General features: G+C 40.6%; 3 protein-coding genes across 3 annotated transcripts in view; all 3 read left to right on the top strand.

Annotated features, from left to right (window-relative positions):
- Positions 1–1,374, top strand: part of psmd7 (proteasome 26S subunit, non-ATPase 7) — a 6,544-nt gene extending 5,170 nt beyond the window's left edge. Inside the window, exon 8 of the mRNA XM_010784036.1 lies at positions 732–1,374. Coding sequence (XP_010782338.1) covers positions 732–995 — 264 coding nt within the window. The 3' untranslated portion in view covers positions 996–1,374. The remainder of the gene's footprint in view (positions 1–731) is intronic.
- Positions 1,375–1,914: 540 nt separating this feature from the next.
- On the top strand, positions 1,915–7,063 carry hprt1l (hypoxanthine phosphoribosyltransferase 1, like). The gene is made up of 9 exons (XM_010784037.1): positions 1,915–2,255; positions 2,530–2,636; positions 2,980–3,163; positions 3,523–3,588; positions 3,681–3,698; positions 3,813–3,895; positions 5,009–5,055; positions 5,686–5,762; positions 6,491–7,063. Exons 1-9 carry the CDS (start codon positions 2,238–2,240, stop codon positions 6,536–6,538), a joined length of 648 nt encoding a protein of 215 aa, XP_010782339.1. The 5' UTR covers positions 1,915–2,237; the 3' UTR covers positions 6,539–7,063.
- Positions 7,064–7,195: 132 nt separating this feature from the next.
- Positions 7,196–18,838, top strand: nudt7 (nudix (nucleoside diphosphate linked moiety X)-type motif 7). Its single transcript, XM_010784038.1, has 3 exons — positions 7,196–7,876; positions 8,235–8,393; positions 16,200–18,838. Exons 1-3 carry the CDS (start codon positions 7,721–7,723, stop codon positions 16,551–16,553), a joined length of 669 nt encoding a protein of 222 aa, XP_010782340.1. The 5' UTR covers positions 7,196–7,720; the 3' UTR covers positions 16,554–18,838.
- Positions 18,839–18,868: the final 30 nt, after the last annotated feature.

Genomic DNA, 18,868 nt, shown 5'->3' with positions numbered 1-18,868 from the left:
ATCTGCTCAGCTTTTGGAGCAAGTGAGAGCTAGTGAATGTTTCGCTCTGCAGCTGGATGAGAGCATGGATGTAGCAAATGTCTCAGAATTGCTTGCGTACATCAGATTTATTTCAGAAGACAACTTTGTTGAGGAAATATTATTTTGCAAAGCACTGGAAGGTAGGACCACATGAAGAGACATTTTCCAAGTTTTAGATGAGTACATCATCTCAAACGGACTTGACTGGTCTCGTTGTGTGGGTGTGTGTTCAGATGGGGCAGTGGGGCTATGACAGGCAAAGAAAGCGGAGTGACAGCTTCGATCAGGCAGAAGGCCCCAAATGTGGTGGCAACACACTGCATGCTCCATCGGGAGGCACTTGTACACATCATTTAAAAAAAAAAATTGCAACAGGGGGGTCCCCGCCAGAGGATAATGCTATATGGGGGTCCTTGGCATGGCAAAGTTTGGGAACCCCTGCTCTAGTACACTTCATGTAGTAGTTCAAACATACCTGCTTGTTTCATATCTAAATATATATCCAGATTTGTGTTTTAACACTCTTTAACCCTTTTTTGGTCCCTTTTTTTGTATGCTTTTGTAAAATTGCATCCTAAAAAAAGCTGCCAATCTTATTAAATATTATTTAGCCACAGATTATTGTTCATATCATATGAAAATGATATGGGTTGTTGTCATGCTTAAGACAACGTTTTGTGATGCTTAAAATCATGTTTCTGTCTTTGCAGGAGTTCACTAAAGCCTTCTACCTTAAGACCAACGACCAGATGCTGGTGGTCTACCTGGCCTCGCTCATACGCTCAGTGGTGGCTCTTCACAACCTAATCAACAACAAGATTTCCAACCGAGACGCAGAAAAGAAAGAAGGACAGGAGAAGGAGGAAGGCAAGAAAGAGAAGAAAGACGACAAAGAGAAAAAGGATGATAAGGACAAAGACAAGGAGAAGGAGAAGGCTGATGTTGGCAAGAAAGATGAGAAGAAGAAGAAATGAGTGTTCTCCTTGTTAAGGTCTCCTCTCAAATGATGCCGCCTTCACCTGGATGTGCTCTACTTTCTGCCCACAGTCACAGCTCTGTATTTGGGTCTCAGGCTAAAAGTAGGACTCTATATGGGGAATGGTGTCATTTGAGATTTGACCTCCCGCTCACAAGTGGCACTCATAAAGACTGTTATTATCGTACAGAGATGATGATGTTTGCGTCTTTGGTTTTTCTGAGCTATGAGAACATGTTTATTCTGTTTTCATAGTTTCCATGACCTTGATCTTATATAACACCTGGGATTGCTTTTTTTGTAAGATGGAAAAAATGTTTTGTTTCTGTATAACTCATTAAATTGGGATCATATTAAAATGAGTGTTTTTTTTGGCAGTTTGACATCTTTTTTCTGTTTTTCTCAAAACAAAAACAATTGGTTAATTGTTGTATAATAAAACATGCCTGTAGGCAGATTTTGTTGAACCTGGAGTTTTGGAGAGAGGGCCACTTATAACAAAAATAGCAGTGAACAAATAGGTTTTGTGTGTGTCCCATGGCAGTATTAACTAATTGATTGCCAAATTGTAGATTATTAGAAGTAATTTAGTTGTATTAAAAAGCTGCATTGAACAGAGCCTATTAATAGGAATACAGCTCGTAAACTAATGGGCAATTGCTTTCATCAACTATGTAGTACACCATAATAGAAGGAAGCACAACGAAAAATAATATTTAGCCCATATTAATATAATAGGTAGTTTAATTAATTGTTATAATAGGGGGTAGGTTTGTTGGTGTATTCTGGTTACAATGTATAGGAAGTACGCATACGCAGTACAGTAAACGTACTGCAGAGCACAGCTGCACAGAGAGCAGTGCTTTTAGTGAGGAGGCGGATCTGTCATCAGGTATATTTTTAAAACTGCGTCATCTGCTGCTTCTCCAAACTGCTCTCTGCTGCCACAGTTACACAGACATGCAGCAGCTGTAGTGGTGACCAGTATAGCGCATTGTAAAACCCAGGTTGTGTATGGCAAATAAGATTATTGGGAAGGTAAACTGGATTGTGACGTAACGGGTTTAACCCCCCGGCAGAGAGACACCGCGTACTGCTCGCGCACGGTCAGCAGCAGTCGGTGAGGAGCAGAGCAGCTCGTGCCTCCTCCAGTCCATAAACCCTCCTCCCTCCCTCCCTCTCTCTCCGGACCTGAGCATGACTTCTCACACATTTCACTGCGACTGAACAACACGGCAACATGGCTTCGTTCCTCGAGGTGAGGCTGCTGGGTTTGGGGTGTTTGTTTGTTAACTTGTTAATTGTCAGGGTGTGGTTCTGCACCGTAGGCTTGTTTGATAGACGGCAGGTGGCATTAGCTTTGCAATCATTATTTAAGTGTTTCGCTCCGCCACATGAGCGTCTGATGTCCCATACATTGCAAATCATGTGTGTGCGGGGATAAACAGGTGGCCGAGAGGCTTCACTGTGATCAAACGTTATCTGTCAGTGCCAAACGTTTTTGTTAAAGAGGCTGCTTCTTCCTCTTCCAGATCGCTGATGATGAGAAAGGCTATGATCTGGACCATTTCTGCGTCCCCAGACATTATGAGAACGATTTGGAAAAGGTGATCATCCCCCATGGACTCATCATGGACAGGTAAATCCCCCATACAATGAAAACAAGTCATATTTCTCTTAAGTCGTCAGGCTCTCTGATACACACACATACTGGTTTGTGCTAAGTACACTTTACTGTATTTGTTTGACAAATCACTGTAGCCCACATCCTGAAGCTTATTTGAATGTGGATTTGGGAGGTTGGGGTTGAATCCAGTGCAGTGCTGTGAAATGCATTGTAGGCAATTAGGTTTAAGTGCAATTTCATGTAAGGCATATCCCCTCGGCCAATACTGTACTGCAGTCACCATTGAATTTTAATTTACTGTTTCCTCCTCTCCCTCCCTGACTTCTCTATTGTGTTTACCACCTACCACACCCAGGACAGAGCGTCTAGCCCGGGATATTATCCAGGACATGGGGGGACATCACATCGTAGCTCTGTGTGTGCTAAAAGGAGGATACAAGTTCTTCGCAGACCTGCTGGACTACATCAAAGCCCTGAACCAGAACAGCGATAAATCAGTCCCCTTGACAGTGGATTTCATCAGGGTGAAGAGTTACCGTGTAAGCTGCCTTTGCTCATTTAATTACCAAGAACCAATTCTGATGATGTGAGGTGTGCGATACAAATGAGAACAATCTCCTCTGCAGTATTCAAAGCGTTTGTGATATAATTCACTATATTGGAGGGAATGATCATTTCTTATCATCCCTCTCAAATTACAATGATCACATTTGTAAATGTCTGAATCTGTATCAAATATATATATTTTTCCCCTGTAGAATACAATAAGTGACATTTCTGGAGCACCACAATAATGTCAACCTAATTAAGAGGAATTGTTCAGCCTTTTTATGTAATAAGGATCGGATCTGTAAACTCACTGAGATGGATAATGTTGTTTTTGCTTTGTATTCCCCAGAACGACAAGTCAACAAACAGTGTCAAAGTCATAGGAGGGGATGAGCTGTCCAGTCTCTCAGGCAAGGTTGGTCTACTGTTGATTTTTCAGACAGAAATACCTCAACTGCACACGTTATATAATTGCATAGCTTATCTACTGTCCTTTTTCCCCCACAGAATGTTTTGATTGTCGAGGTAAGACCTTTTCTTCTTTATTCTGTATTGAGGCTCTATACTGAGTTGATTTTTTTTGTGTGTGTTTGCCTCCACCCTAATGTAACCAATTACTGTGTCCTGCTTTATAAAAAGGATATCGTGGAGACAGGAAGAACCATGCAGACGCTACTCTCCCTGCTGAGTGAATGCAATCCCAAGATGGTTAAAGTTGTAAGGTAGGCACCGTTAGACACTTTACAGACCAAGTTGTATACCTCCACTGTAACATGTCTAATGGACACTCTCCTTTAGGACTGCATTAGAGATGTAATGTGACGGAGGGAGGGAGCAGCTTAAGAGTTAATCTGTCGCACTAATTTAACTGCACTGTGGCGGTAGAGGCCATTTCTCTGATGTATTTCCGACAGCTGGTTGAAACAGGAAATGTGTTGAAGTAACGCGGGTTTCCTATGATGCTTGCATAAAAATTAGTTGTCTTGGTAGGCTCATTTGAATTGATTTAATGTTCAGCCTATAATTATACTTAGCAAATATGTTGCTGAATAACAGTTATTATCTGAACTATGAATACAATTCTTAAATGGCAAGTTTACTCAGTTCAAACACTGAAAAAAAACAATTATTCTACTTAGTCATTGTGGTATCACGCCATGCAGATAGTTCCTCTTCCTGCTGAGGCTGTGCAACTTCTGCTCACATTTCTGCTGCCACACTAAAACAACAGCGCTGAATGAAATTGTAATTGTGGTGCTAAAATAATTGAAGGATTATATTTCAAAAGCTTAAAGTCTATGTGAAAATACAGTAAACAGCTATATCTGAGACTATTATGAACCTTGTTTATGTAAAATGATAGGGCTGTTGAGCTCAGATCACACGTCCAGAAAGAACATCCCTTTGCTACAACCGCCTATACTTTGCAGGAGCTTGAGCCAATCCCAGCTGACATTAGGCAAGATGCAAAGTAGACCATTGATAGGTCAGGGCCACTAACATACACACATATAGCATAGAGAAAGACAATCATTCACTCTCACAGAACGCTTTCTTTCTGTGAGTTAAGCTTTAGGACAGGCAACCTCTATTCATTGGCCCCACTTAGCCTTTACTCTGCATCCACACGTGTAAAATAAGCTTCACACAAAGAGGTTGATCTTGAACCGTGGCAGGCATTAATTAAGATGTAGTGAGGGTGTACCAATCAGTCAGGTTTAAAACTTGCACTGAATATGTTGTGGTGACAATTGTTCTTTCTTTTTAGCATGTCAATTTCCCTTTACAGAGCCTTTGTTTTTTATATCCTGTATTTTCCTTGTTTGTAATTGTAGCCTCCTGGTGAAGAGGACCCCGAGGAGTTCAGGGTACAGACCAGACTGTGAGTGCCTCGCTTTGCACTAAGTTAACTATGGATTTTAGTATTGTATGGCAGTGATCATGCTATGCTCACACGAACAGCTCTGGAAAAAATCAAGAGACATACCTAGAAATAGTAAAACCAGAGAAACTGATAATTTTGCAGTAGTCTCTTAATTTTTTTCAGAGCTGTATGTTTGTTTGCTGGAAGGGCTGGAGAAGTGTTATTTAATCAAACTGTTTTTTCCATGCAGGATTAACAGTTATTTCCGGAAAATGTACTCCAAATGTAGCCGAGCCTGGCACTTATGCACTAATGCATTCCTGATAACCCCCTGCTCACACCGTCTCTGATTATGTAATGCTTTTAGGTTTGTGTTGTATAATCCCCTTAAGATTGTCCCTTAAGGACAGCTGTTACTGTAAGCATTTTGACTTCCCACTGGCTGTGACAGCTTAAGTACAACCTCAAAGAGACATTAAAAGAGCAACATCTATTAGTTCACCACAGAGTTTCAGACCACAGTAAATGTTTCCACATCTCATTTTAGATCAGCGAGTAGAGTTGAGAGAGTTTAACTTCCACTGCACTTGAAATAAGCAGTTTTTTTATGTGCCTCACAGTGGTAGTAATGGTCTGTTTTTATTTCAGATATTGGTTTTGAGGTGCCAGATTCCTTTCTGGTGGGCTATGCTTTGGACTACAATGAGTACTTCAGAGATCTCAGTGTAAGTTTGCTGGTGTAGATGATTTTAGATAAGGGGTATGAGGACAGATAACCCATGCCATGTTATCATTTAATCGTATACAGTTGTTCACTGATTCTCATAGTATAATATATTAGCAGTTTCAAAATGCAAAACTAGTTTAACTGTTTTGTTGAAAGAATAGTTTCCATTATCAGCTGGCTGAAATCAAGCATGTTTTTAATGTATTGTGATGGAGTGATACCAAACACTTTATCATTATTTTTTTTTAAATCTTAGAAAAAGTACATTTCAAGCAGTACAAATTAAACAGGACGTGACCTCAGTGCCATCACTTGTATCTAGCAACTGCACAAAAAGTCAAATTTTAAAAAATAAAAACCCAAATGATGAACTATAAGATAAGATAGTACTTTATTGATCCCAATTTGGGAAATGTTTGTGTTGTAGCAGCATAAAAAAGACATGGCATTGTACAATAAAAATTCAAAGACTAAAAATAAACAAGAAAGTAGAAAATATACATGTTGAATTAACAAGGTATTATGTATACATACATATATACAGGTACATAAATATATGACAGGTAGACTATTAAATATAGAACAGATTATATAAATGTACAATGTGGTTTTATTCCAAGAGAAACTATGGAGCAGAGAGTTCTCTGCCAGCCAGAGGTGATTTCTATGCAGAGAATGTAATGAAAAAACATGCACTGTCCACTGATTTATTTTACCCGTTCACAGCACATCTGTATACTGAATGATCAAGCCAAGGAGAAGTACAAAGTGTGAGCAGAAGTGCTGGAGAGGCGATGGCTGATATCAATGAAGACTCGGACCACTGTGATGCCCATCATTAGCTTTGCTGTGTTTTGAAACTTATTTATTTTTCTACATACAAATCCACAAAATGTGACATGTGGGTTGTAAATAACTTAGAACTTTTTGTCCCTTAATTAAAATACATGGGATCAGTTATGTATACTACACATATTTTGGTTGTTAAATTTTTATTTATTTATTTACATGTGTATAGACTGCCTGCTGTCTTATCTTTGAGATGGATAGAAGAATGTAATTTATTTGTTCAAGTCACAAGTCTCAGGCTAATTACGGCTTTTATGTTAAGTGAGCTGTGAGTCAAATGTAAGTAGCCTTCAATTCATTGTAATGTTTTTTTGACTTATAATGCAGATATTTCCTCTCATTATGCCATAATATGACTGACTTGGAATGTAGGCCTACTGTAACGTTATGTTTTATTCATGCTTTCATCGAAGACCTGTTTACAGCAATACAAATCTTGTGAAACCTTGATTCTTAGTTTTGAGATTGTATTTTTTCACTTTTCCCTGAAGTTATATTTATGTTAAAATACTTAACTGTGGCTTCTATCCATGTGATACTCTTTGCATTCCTATTTATGAGACTCGTTTTTTACTTTTGAGATGCAAATGTGAAATCGACGTCAAATTCGTCACTACAATGCTTGTGGCTAACTGGCTGTGTTCGTCGCACACTGTGACGATTGGTTGTTATGAAACTTCTCGGCCTCGAGGTACAGTAGTCTACTCACGTCTCGGAAGTGATATATTTGACTTACCTGTCGAATGACATACGGGAAGTCACGAAATGACTCTTAAAGACATTTTAGTTAGTTACATTTGTTATCCCAGATACCATGTTAGCAGTTCCTCATGCTATCGTTAGCTTATCAGTCCACCGTGTGACGTAGAATATGTGGGACGAATGGACCTCAGTTTTATTTCAAGTTTTATTTATGATAAACTAACTTGTTCATTGCATGCTGCATAGTTACTGATTACCAGACACTAGTTAATATTTGATTGTTTAGACTCCGTTGGACCTGACAACCCGCAGTTTCATGCTGTACTCGAGCATTTTTACATAGTTTGTCCGTTAGTCTTTTTTTCCTGTCATCCACTCTGTTTCTGCGTTGAAACATCTGCTACAATGCATGTTAAAGAGGACATCATAGCCATTTTAGAGCAGTTTGACATCGGGAACAAATTATCTTCTCTACCGGTGCTACCCAAAGCCTCAGTGCTGATCCCACTGATGGTGAAGAATGGAGAGTTGCACACCATGATGACCCTGCGATCAAAAGAGGTAACAAGTGAGGGTCAACTGTGGGTGTACTCAGCTCAGAGAGCCTGCTGTCAACTGTTTTGATCTGAATGTATAAGAGTATTATGCCTCAGTTGAATAGTCTCTGATTGAGTCCATTGCATAACACAATACAAATGTTGGGACCTATGGTTGGAACCAGTTAAATAAACAGCTGGTTTATAGTTTTCTGAAAATCAAAGAACATTATTATTATTAACATTATTTGAGAAATAAACACAACAGAAGAGTAGCCTGTAAAGAGGTAAAGCATGTTTGAATTTCTAATGTTCTATTATATCTTTGTGCTATGCTGCCTATGCATGCAGTGCTGTAAAACAGTCCTTTTGTGTCTCTGCAGCTGCGGACCAGTGCTGGTGAGGTGTGTTTCCCGGGTGGGAAGAGAGACCCCAGTGACAGAGATGATGTGGACACAGCTCTGAGAGAGGCCGAGGAGGAGATAGGTCTCCCACCTGAAGATGTTCAGGTGGTCTGTAGACTGGTCCCTATCATCAATAAGGTAGGCCAGTGCAAACAATTACCCCTTCAAACCATAGACTGTATAAATGGACATAGTTTCCGTTACGTCACCCATAGGATTCTGCACATAAGGCGCTTTCACACCGGAGTACTTTTCCCAGTAGCTATAGTTCTGATATAGTTCCGAAAATGTGCGTTCACACCCAGTGGTGGAGCCAGGACATTTTCGGTGGGGTGGCCAGGATGGAACCAGTGATCATTTTGGGGTGGCATTGAAGTCACTATTATACAGTGGCGAACCGTGTCTATCACAACTGGACCTTCTGTAGACACACACACCCCCCGCCGCCGCCTTGCTTTCTTTTCTAACACAAAACCACTGTAATGCGTAGTGCATGGTCCGAGAAGGACAAACAAATCAACGTAACACTGTAATATTACAGATCAACAACACAGATAGGATTCTCATTTATTCATTTTACATACATTTTATTTATAAAATTAAATCGATGTTTTGTTTATCTGAGTGTTCCAGGGTATTCTCTGAATACCTTGAAGGCCCTGACGGTTCGCCACTGGGTTACAGTGTGTGAACGCTGCAGTAAATCCTCTTCCTGATTTGCATGGATCCGGTTGAATGTGAGGCCTGCTGCGTGTTTGTCCCTGAGACAACGAGCGACGGCAGCCAGAACTGTTTTTTGTTTCACGATGTGACAAAGCCGGCTTACTGTCCTCCCTTAAAGTTTGTATGCTCAATGCCGGCTACCTTCCCGTTTCCACCATGATTGCATCATACAGAGCTGTAGATTACACATATTTTACACCATCAAAGTATTACCGGCTTCCTTTGGCCGATGGCTGGGCCAAGCTGAGCATATGCTCCGCGATTAAGCATCCTTAAGTGATTTTTCATAGCCCGTTTCATTTACCCATGTTTAAATGTGCTTTGGTTAAGCCCATTGGCCTCTTATGTCAACATGCTGCTGAGGAGATGGCATTAAATGGATTTAGGGCTGTGTGTGTCTGTGTCTTTCTGTCTGTGTGTCTATGTGCGTGTTTCAACATGTTGAAGGTTTATATAATGCTTGTGGGTGTAACTGAGAAATCATAAAGCATGGTTGCATGTATGAATGTATATGTTGCTATCTGTGCATGTATGCTTGTGTCAAGACTAGAGGGTGTGTGTGTGTGTGTGTGTGTGTGTGTGTGTCATAAAGGTCTGGCCCTTAATGCCAAATCAGCCACCTGGTCCCAGATTGGGCCACAGCCTGGTTTCATATCCCCTCCTTCATTTGGGAATGAATGGGATTAAATGTAATCCCGTTTATAGACACCCGTAGAGATCAATACTAAACTGCATTTAACTTGATTTGACTGTAATCTATTACAAAGACGCTTACTATTGCACTAAGCGTTGTTTAGAAAAAGAGCCAATGCTTCGTTAATGGCTGCTTTTTGTTTAAGCCTTGGACCAGTTCTCTTTACTAATGATTTCTAATCCAACGTCAACATAAGGACACACCGACTCCATTGACCTGATTTCAGTTGCTAGTTTTTCTGTATTTCCATGCGATGTTTCACTTCCCTCGTAAATATTTGCATATTAATTTGAAATGTTCACACAACAGGATGATTTGAAGTGTAATCATACCAATACCCGCACGTTTTATAAATACACACATGCCGTGGTTAATTGGCGGTTAGATTTCTAAATCTCGGGGTGCAGCCTTACTCGTTCAACTCAAAGCAGGATATCTGAGAGACATGTGTAACAACCCCCCCTACTTTCCATTTAATTGGTTTCATAAACAGATTAATTTGAAGGAGAGGGGGGCTTAATTGCTAATCAGCGTTTCCATGCAGCTCCTGAAGAGTTGAACAGGATCAAGTGTGTTCTTCTACCACAAAAAGGCCTTTAGAGCCTGCAGTACACTGACAGGGGAAGAGAGGAGAGAACAGGAAGAAGGAGATACAAAGAATAAGGAGGCAGTGGTAAGGAAAGGAGGAAGCAGGAAGGAGAGAGGGACATTTAGAGGATAACGACAAAAGGCTAGGCTCTGTTCAGAAAAGTTTGTTTAGTTACCATTGAATATGTTGATGTCTTTGAAAAGAGATATTGAACTCTATAACTGTCATCTCAACATGATGTAGCTCAACTGGGTTTCAATCTACCTACATTCTCCCATCCTACACCCCTCCTGCACTCCCTACACACCCAAATCCGCTTTAAGACACTGGTACTGGCCTACCCTTTTGTGAGGGGATCCGGTCCGTCCCACATCCAGGAGAGGATCAAACCATACACCCCAGCATGTGCTATCGTTATGCATGGGTCAATGGGCTGTCTACACCCTTACTTGACCCAGGTACACTTCAACAAAAACACAACTCTTTGTTATCCCGGATCCAAAATGGTGGAATGAGCTCCCCATTGACCTCAGGACTGTTTCACCTTTACCTTGGCCATTAAATCAGAAAAATAAGAATAGAAATGGAGGTCTTCATGAGTTTATTTGAATGCACCAGCACTTCAATGATTTGGCTTATTATGAAGCGAATGTACAGTACCTGCACTTTTCTTGTTGTTCTGAGTTAGTGTCTTTGTGGTTTATTGCACTTATTGTAAGTGGCTTTCAATTTAAGTGTCAGCTAAATGTAATGTAATGTTGTTGTTGTTGTTGTTTTTAATCTTGACATTAATGATCATGCTGTTGTTCCCAGCGGTGCTGAGCGATCGGCTGATCCTGCTGTCCTTCCTGGAGCAGAGCCAGGTGGCTGCAGTCTACCTCAACCCAAAGAACCAGGAGACCCCGGAGACTGGCAGGCGAACAGACAAACTCTCACCCTCTGAAATCAAGGTACAGTCAACGCATTGATGTGCATGAGTAATGTGTGTGTGCCTTTGAGATTCTGTATGCACTAAGACTGGTGTGAGAAGATGAAGTGAGAGTCGGAAGGAGAAAGTAAAGACAGACAAAGAAAGGCAGTAGCATGTCGTCCCATATCATTGTCTAATTCCCATCTGATGGCACGCTGAAACATTGTGTGTCAATACTTCTCGGACAACAAATTAACTTTGATTTGAGACCAGGAGTCTTCCAAATAAGAAAATCTTAACCTGTTGCTTCTTAATTCATTTGCAGACTTCTGTCTATAGAGATTACTTCACAAACTGCCTGAATCTAGCAAAAATGAAACTTTCATTTCGGTAGTTAAATTAGTTAACTACCCGCTATCAGAATCTATGATACTTGTACGTGCCCTAACCTTTGGCCTAATGCAGTTTGTAAATGATGAATATTGGCCCAACTCTGGCTTTGTATCTTTGGACACAACAGGTGAATGTAGTCACCATGGGAACACGGGCCTTTTGTCTAAATATGCCTCTTACTCTCTACATCGTTGCTGTTTCTGTCTAATAATCTCTCATAAAAGTGTGTATTGAGGCAGCTTGATCTGGAGGTGTTTTGTAGGTATTAGTAAAAAGTCAGAGTATGTGCCGACACGTTCGTCCCTCCCCAAAAACAAAACTGCACTCTGTCCTCCCTCCCTAGCTAGCTGGCTAACTGCTAACCCTGGCATTATCACATTACTGCCAAGCCCTTTTGTTAAGGTGTGTGTGGTTGTGTGTGCGTGTACATGTGGGTGTGTATTAAAGCAATCGTTGCTGCCGCGCGTCTGTCTCCAGAAGCAGAGTCCTGATAAGACACCCCCCCCCCCATAGTGTACACCCCACACCTCTGTCAATGCATGTGCTGCTACGTACACACATGTGCACACACACACACACACACACACACCCCCACACACACACACACACACACACACACACACACACACACACACACACACACACACACACACACACACACACACACACACAACTACCCATCCCCCCACACACACACACACACACACACACATCGCCCTGGTCCAGTGGGCTAAGCTGGAGAAGGGAGAGTGGGGGGGCGTTGAGGGGGGGCTAAACTAATCCGGCCCACAGAAAGTGGTTTTTGATTATTGCTGACCAGCAAACGCCAGCAGAAAAAAAAAAAACAGAAGAGGGAAGAGATGGGTAGGGATGGTGAGGTGGAGGGGGGCGGGGGGAGTTGAGATAGTGTGTTATTAACCCGGTGATTTTCAGATTTTTTTCTTCTTTGCCATTTCTAATCTGTCAGTGATCTCCCGTTCAGCTGTTTGAGGCAACTCTTTGTTCCTTTTATCATCACATGTACTTCCATCATTTTAATTCATCTCTGTATTTCGTGTCCAGAGCAAATTCCCCCCCAAGGGGGCAAGAAGGGCAGACATGGACCACTGAACCTCCAGCTTGTCGATTTATTAATTTCTGCATGTTTCTGTGCTTTAAACCCTTTTTTTGTTCCAAGAGATTTTAGTTTTTGTTGTTGTTGTTTTTAGAATAATTTAAATAGACATGGCTGTATTACTGCTTTCATAACGTGCCTTTCTGTCAGGCCCTAGACACTCGTATACACTGTAACACAGGTCGTGTGTGTGTGTGTGTGTGTGTGTGTGTGTGTGTGTGTGTGTGTGTGTGTGTGTGTGTGTGTGTGTGTGTGTGTGTGTGTGTGTGTGAGAAATGAGCTGTGGTGTTCATGAAAGGCAGGTTCACAGTGTAAGACCTGCAATTTCACCTGCTTTAAAAGTGCTTCTGGATGAAGCACTGTTTAAGGGTGTGTGTGTGTGTGTGTGTGTGTGTGTGTGTGTGTGTGTGTGTGTGTGTGTGTGTGTGTGTGTGTGTGTGTGTGTGTGTGTGTGTGTGTGTGTGTGTGTGTGTGTGTGTGTGTGTGTGTGTGTGTGTGTGTGTGTGTATAAAAGTGTGTGCTATACACTTTTTACCCCACTGCCTGTGCATGTATACATGTGTATTTGTGTGCATACATGCATGCATTCATGTATGTGTGTGTGTGTTTCTGTGTGAATGTGTGTGCCCCCCCCCAGCGCCACGAGAGCTCATTACTGTGCGTCTCTTTGTTGTGGCCCGTAGAGCGTGGCGGACCTTCCCAAAAATATGCACATCACTAAAACAACAATCCCGACAGAACAAAACACGCAGACACACATTAATAATGGAAGATAAAAAACAACCTTTAGAGATCAACAAAAACAAAATTGGGGAAGGACACGAGTAATATTCGGGGCTGGAGAAGTTTGAGAGCCTTCAGGTGTTAACAGAGGTAGGTGAATCCAAATGAGTGAATCACTTAGGCTCTCTGATAACTTCCCCTTTTACTGGTGAATGTGATACAGCAGCTAGTCTTCATCTTCTTCCTCTTCCTCACCGGATCTTCTTGTCTTCTTGTCATGATGAATAAATAAGTTGATGTACTCTGGTCCTGCATTGGTAAGTCTTTGTGATGTCTGTTTTTTTATTTGCAGGTTCCATTATTATTTTTATTATTATTGTTATTATTATTATTATGTGCCGCTTTCCCCCTTCTACTCCAGTAGGACTCAGATGAGGGTGTTGCACTTTTCCTTGTTTATGAGATGTTTTGGTGTTGTTGTTTTGTTTTGTTTCTTTCCGTTAACTGTCAAGTGGGAACNTGTTTATAGGTCCTGCCCTCTGGCCATACACGCCAGGGATTTTGGGCTCCATGGAAATATATCACATTGGGCCCCACCATCAGGTCCAGGCCACGCCAACCAAGCACAATTGCTGTAACCACACCTCCAGAACCCAACCAACTCATTTATGCTTTAAATAACTCTACCTGTACAGGCTTGCATCTATCTTGTAGTCCAATACTAACTGCACAATATTTACTGACACTGAGCTGTGAAAATATAACACTTATGGGGGGACAGGGCTGCTAAGTCTAGAGATGGATCTGTTGGTCCTGGCACCAGGGGGAGGGACAACTGATTTAGTATGAATCGCTGCTAAAAATGTACCTGCATTTACTAAATGTCAGCTAAAAGAGGAGTGAAATTAAAAACCTGTATAGATATTAACAGTATTTAATGTCAGCTTAGTAAAAAAAAAACATAACAATTATTATTTACAATGGACTACGCGTAGCTAACAGACACATTTCCTCCACTCATAGATCACACCCACCTTTTCTTTGAAAAACTGGGCGACATACATTGGACACCCCCCAGCTCCGCCACTGTTCACATAAAAAAAAACGGAACTAGAACTTAGTTCATGAGAACCTTTTCACCCCCTTTTCAGTCCCTAGGCGCATACAAACCGCAGTACTTTTCCCACAAAGGTTCATGAGAACTCTTTAGTTCGACGGGAGGAGTTTGACGCTCGTGAACTGTCAACAGGACAGTGGCGACTGGTCAAAAAAAAACATATATATATTTTAAGATCATGTTTAATCATCTGATTTGTCTGTACATTGCTGTTTTAGTCTGTGTTCTTCTAATTAGTGTCAACAGTGTGTGCCTATTGAGCGGTTTAGAGCCATGTGGGACAAAACCCGATCATGCCCCTCCCTCTACTGAATGGTGACTGTCAAAACTACACTGCGCATGCTCAGAGTATTTTCCTATTTAATGTGTGGCAAAAAAATAATGACCATAGGGGCACTGAGCTGCCATCCCCACCATACGTCATCTCACATAATTCAGAGCTGATTGGCTGTAAGTACGTATGCCGCAAAAAGTATGATGCGTGAAGAGGAGACGAGAGAGAGTGACGCGTCCTAAAACCATGCCTAAAACCCGGAAATAAGCTGCGCATGGCTTCCCTCGACAAAAAAGCAATGAGATTTCTCCATAGGATTTTAGAAAACAGCTCGAAATAAGATCTGTGGGAAACGTACCTGTTAGATAAATGCACGTTCAGCCGGATAATATCCACATGTCTACCCTACTTTTATAATTTTCTAATCATAAATCTATCGATTAGATTTATGATTCGACTTTTGAAACTACAAAAAGATAAGGAGGAATTTTACAAAAAAGTAATAGATTTTTGTCCAGAAGGATAGGCAAATGGACTTCATTTTCAAGTCAAGGTAAGACCGCAATTTTATTGAAAATGGGATCTTACTAAGAGAGAACAATTCAATATTTAAATGATAAAATTACATTTTTTGGGTATCCTTTTGTTGAACTGTCTGTTTAAAATTAATCGAAGCATCAGACAAAAAAAGCTTTTGAAAATAACATATTTTGATTTAGGTCAAAATATAATATTTGTAAACCTGAAGAGTCAGTGCCTCACCAGCCATGAACCTCACTGCACGTCACTGCAGAAGCTTATATATAGACATCTAAGTTTTTTGTGCCCCAATACATATAAAAACGCCACTGCAACAGGAGCACAGGGGGAGCCTCGCTGCGGGGACATGTCAGCGCAACTTACATGATGCCGAATTCAACAAACAAATTTAAATAATTGGTTTGAACGGCATAATAATAAGGACGATCGTCCGTTCTGTGATTCTCCAGAAAACACAGGCCAGTCCGCCCCTGTGTAGCATATTATTTTGATGAGAGATGAGCAGATCTTAAAAAAACTTTAAGACCTAATATAACTAAAAGGATTGTGTTATAAAACAATGCACCCCCCACACAGTTGTCATGAAGGAGGAATCTTACTATACAGAGAATATGTTTTCTTGAACCACGATGTAAACATTTATTTCTGCTGTAAAGTTGGTCATTTTAACATGGGGGTCTATGGAAATTGCTCCCTTCTGCAGACTGCTCCTACTGGCCACTAGATGGACTGCAGTTTGAGGCACTTCCTTATTGGCCTCCCGGCTCTGCACAAAGAGTTTGCCGCTTGCTTCAAACGCATCAGCTGATTTTGGTCCATCTATTTCACATGCCCCCCTCCCACCTCTATTTTTATCTCTTTTAACAGAGCGGTTTGTTGGTGACCCCGGTGGTTGGCTTCATAGACGAGTCATTTTGTCCCTGTCCAAACCCAGCTGAGGTCAGTGCTGTGTTCACTGTCCCCCTGGACTTCTTCACCAGCGACAAGGACCACTATGCCACCCATGGTGTTGCCGGGACAACGGGGATGCTGCACTCTTTCCATTTTGTGGACGCTGATTCAGGAAGCCAGTATCACATATGGGGCCTCACTGCCATGTTTGCCATACTGGTCGCTGCCCTGGCTCTCAAGAAAAAACCTGACTTTCATGTTGCTTTTGACCCAGAAGATCCAATATCCTTCTTCCAACAGGTTCTACACAGAAGAACGAGTAAACTATGACCAGCTGTGTCCTGATGCTTGTAATGCATTTGTGCCGATACAAATACCTGAAGCAGAAGTGTTTTATAATTGTTGTTCCTTCATATATAGCCTTGTGAAGATAAGAATACATTTAGTAATGTGAAATATTTGCTTGAGAAGATTAATATATAAAACTTTCAGAACTATTCACTTATGAGAAAAAAAACACATACGTTTTAATTTTTATTAATTCATTTAATGTAGCAGCAGGATTACAGATATAAACAGAAGAGTATACAAATGTCCAGACCAAGGCAAAGTACATGTTAATAATAGTTCAGATGTATGATAACACACTGGGGTTGACCTTTATCCCGACTGCGGGGTCTTAAGGCTAGATACTAAAGCTCAAGCTACACAGAACGGATACAACAAAACTGTTGGAGAATGTGAAATAGAAAGCGAACTAGGAAAAGTGAGCTAACTGAGTACACACAAGATACAGCTCACACTATTGGCAATTAACAGTTAATTTATCATGGTTGCTCCTTTTGATCAAGCAGTTCACAGCAACAATAGTAATGTTGACAAGCACATCAACACAAGATAGCTCTCCATAAAACAATCTCCACGGTCTCGTCCCTTTTACCTCACATGTACAAATCTCATGAGGCATGAAAAACATTTTCAACAGAAAGTAACAAACAAGTTGACAATTCACTGGTGAAGCTGCACGATGTTGTACAAATAAAATATATCTGTATGGGCTATGGTAATGCTTGTGTTTAGAAATAAAGATTACATCACAAAAAGGTGTCTTGATGTTCAACAGTCCTAGAGAATAAAAAGGACAAGGAGCCAAATAGTATGACACGAAAGGGACACCAGTAAACACAGCAGAGTAACAGTTAAGTTATCAAGGCACACAAAGTTCTGTTGAAAGCATCACAATTGAAATTCAAGATACCCCTGCAGTATATTTCACATTTAAATATACATGGATATTCATTACATGACTGAAGGACAAAACTGATATTTTGTAAAGATTTGTGTGCTATCTTCACCACCTTTTAAATTAATGTTTCACATGTTTTGTTTCAGGTGGTAGTGGCTATTCGAAGAGTCAGACTGAGCATCCTGGATTGCTCAAAATGAAACTGGACGTGAAAAAACATGAAATTACACCAAAATCCAAGACTAAACAATCTGACAAAATGTACAGTGATACAAATGACAGTTGGTGCCACCCCCACCCTCAAAATATATGTTCTTTAAAACTGTAATTGGTCCGATGTCAGATGCAGAGCAAGCTCTATGTCCACACCATGAGGTAAAATGTACATTCATGAAACTGAAGTCACAGGTTGGCTTTCTGTGTTGGTATGGCTTTAAGAGGCATTACTTTTCCGCACTTCTTCCGCAACATCATGTGCTCTTAAACTCCCCAAGAGGACTGGAATGCTTGGAAACATTACTACTGCGCTCTAACCTGATCTACAGTTAATGGATGAGTCAAAGTGCCATTTGAGATGCATGACATAAAAAACAAACACACAAGAAAAACCTAGCCCATGTATTATGTTATACAGGTTGGGTAAAGTCATTTTTATAAACAGTATAATTAAGTTCCAACATATTTGCTTGATGTCCACTTAATTACATTACTAATATCAGTCACGCACTTCACAATAAACCTGCGCTTCATTTCAGGAAAACATACCAGCAATGATATATTCTGTGCTATGAGCATAAACCAAAAAGTTTAGTTTTACAAAAATACTCTGCATTTTTGATACATGGATACAAAATTCTAAAAAAGATAAGTTACTTTAAAACAGATCACGAACAACTGCAGGAAAAAATAGTATGACTATGAAAATGTAAACAAATGCATATGTGAGCAACATTATTCTAACATTTGAATTATTCTCAAAAATTGTCTTTATGATAATGCCAAAATTGGCCACTTTTATAGATATGGAAAGTACAGCCGTTATATTTTGCATCAAAAAATAGAGTAATGAATCAAATTGGTGGAAATGTTTAGAGGAAAACTGATCCATGACACAAAGTACCTTTACGTATCTTTTATAAATCTTGCACTCAAAAACATGCTGAATCACTATCCATGTAAGAGCTGCATAACTTAAATGAGTAAGTACGAATGAGTAAACATTATGATAGCATTTGCAAGGACATGAATGAGACAAGATGATTCACAACAGGAGCTTTGGTATGCCTGGGTGCGCTCCAGTCTGACCCCACAACAACAGCCAGCTCTAGACTCAACGCCGCTTCAAAACTAACAATTATTGTCAGTGCTATAGAGATAAGTATAAACTGTTATGTACTAT

This window comes from Notothenia coriiceps, unplaced genomic scaffold (assembly GCF_000735185.1).
Source record: "Notothenia coriiceps isolate Sejong01 unplaced genomic scaffold, NC01 NC01_scaffold00026098, whole genome shotgun sequence".
NCBI lineage: Eukaryota > Metazoa > Chordata > Actinopteri > Perciformes > Nototheniidae > Notothenia > Notothenia coriiceps.
Note: the sequence above shows the minus strand (reverse complement) of the source record. Positions and strands in the feature narration are given on the sequence as shown.

Excerpts from the sequence above, each read along its gene's own strand:
- hprt1l (XM_010784037.1), top strand. Across the intron at positions 2,637-2,979 it reads CATGGACTCATCATGGACAG|GACAGAGCGTCTAGCCCGGG; the intron begins GTAAATCCCCCA and ends TACCACACCCAG. Across the intron at positions 3,164-3,522 it reads TCAGGGTGAAGAGTTACCGT|AACGACAAGTCAACAAACAG; the intron begins GTAAGCTGCCTT and ends TGTATTCCCCAG.
- nudt7 (XM_010784038.1), top strand. The coding sequence starts at position 7,721 with ATGCATGTTAAAGAGGACATCATAGCCATTTTAGAGCAGTTTGACATC. Across the intron at positions 7,877-8,234 it reads TGACCCTGCGATCAAAAGAG|CTGCGGACCAGTGCTGGTGA; the intron begins GTAACAAGTGAG and ends GTGTCTCTGCAG. Across the intron at positions 8,394-16,199 it reads TGGTCCCTATCATCAATAAG|AGCGGTTTGTTGGTGACCCC; the intron begins GTAGGCCAGTGC and ends CTCTTTTAACAG.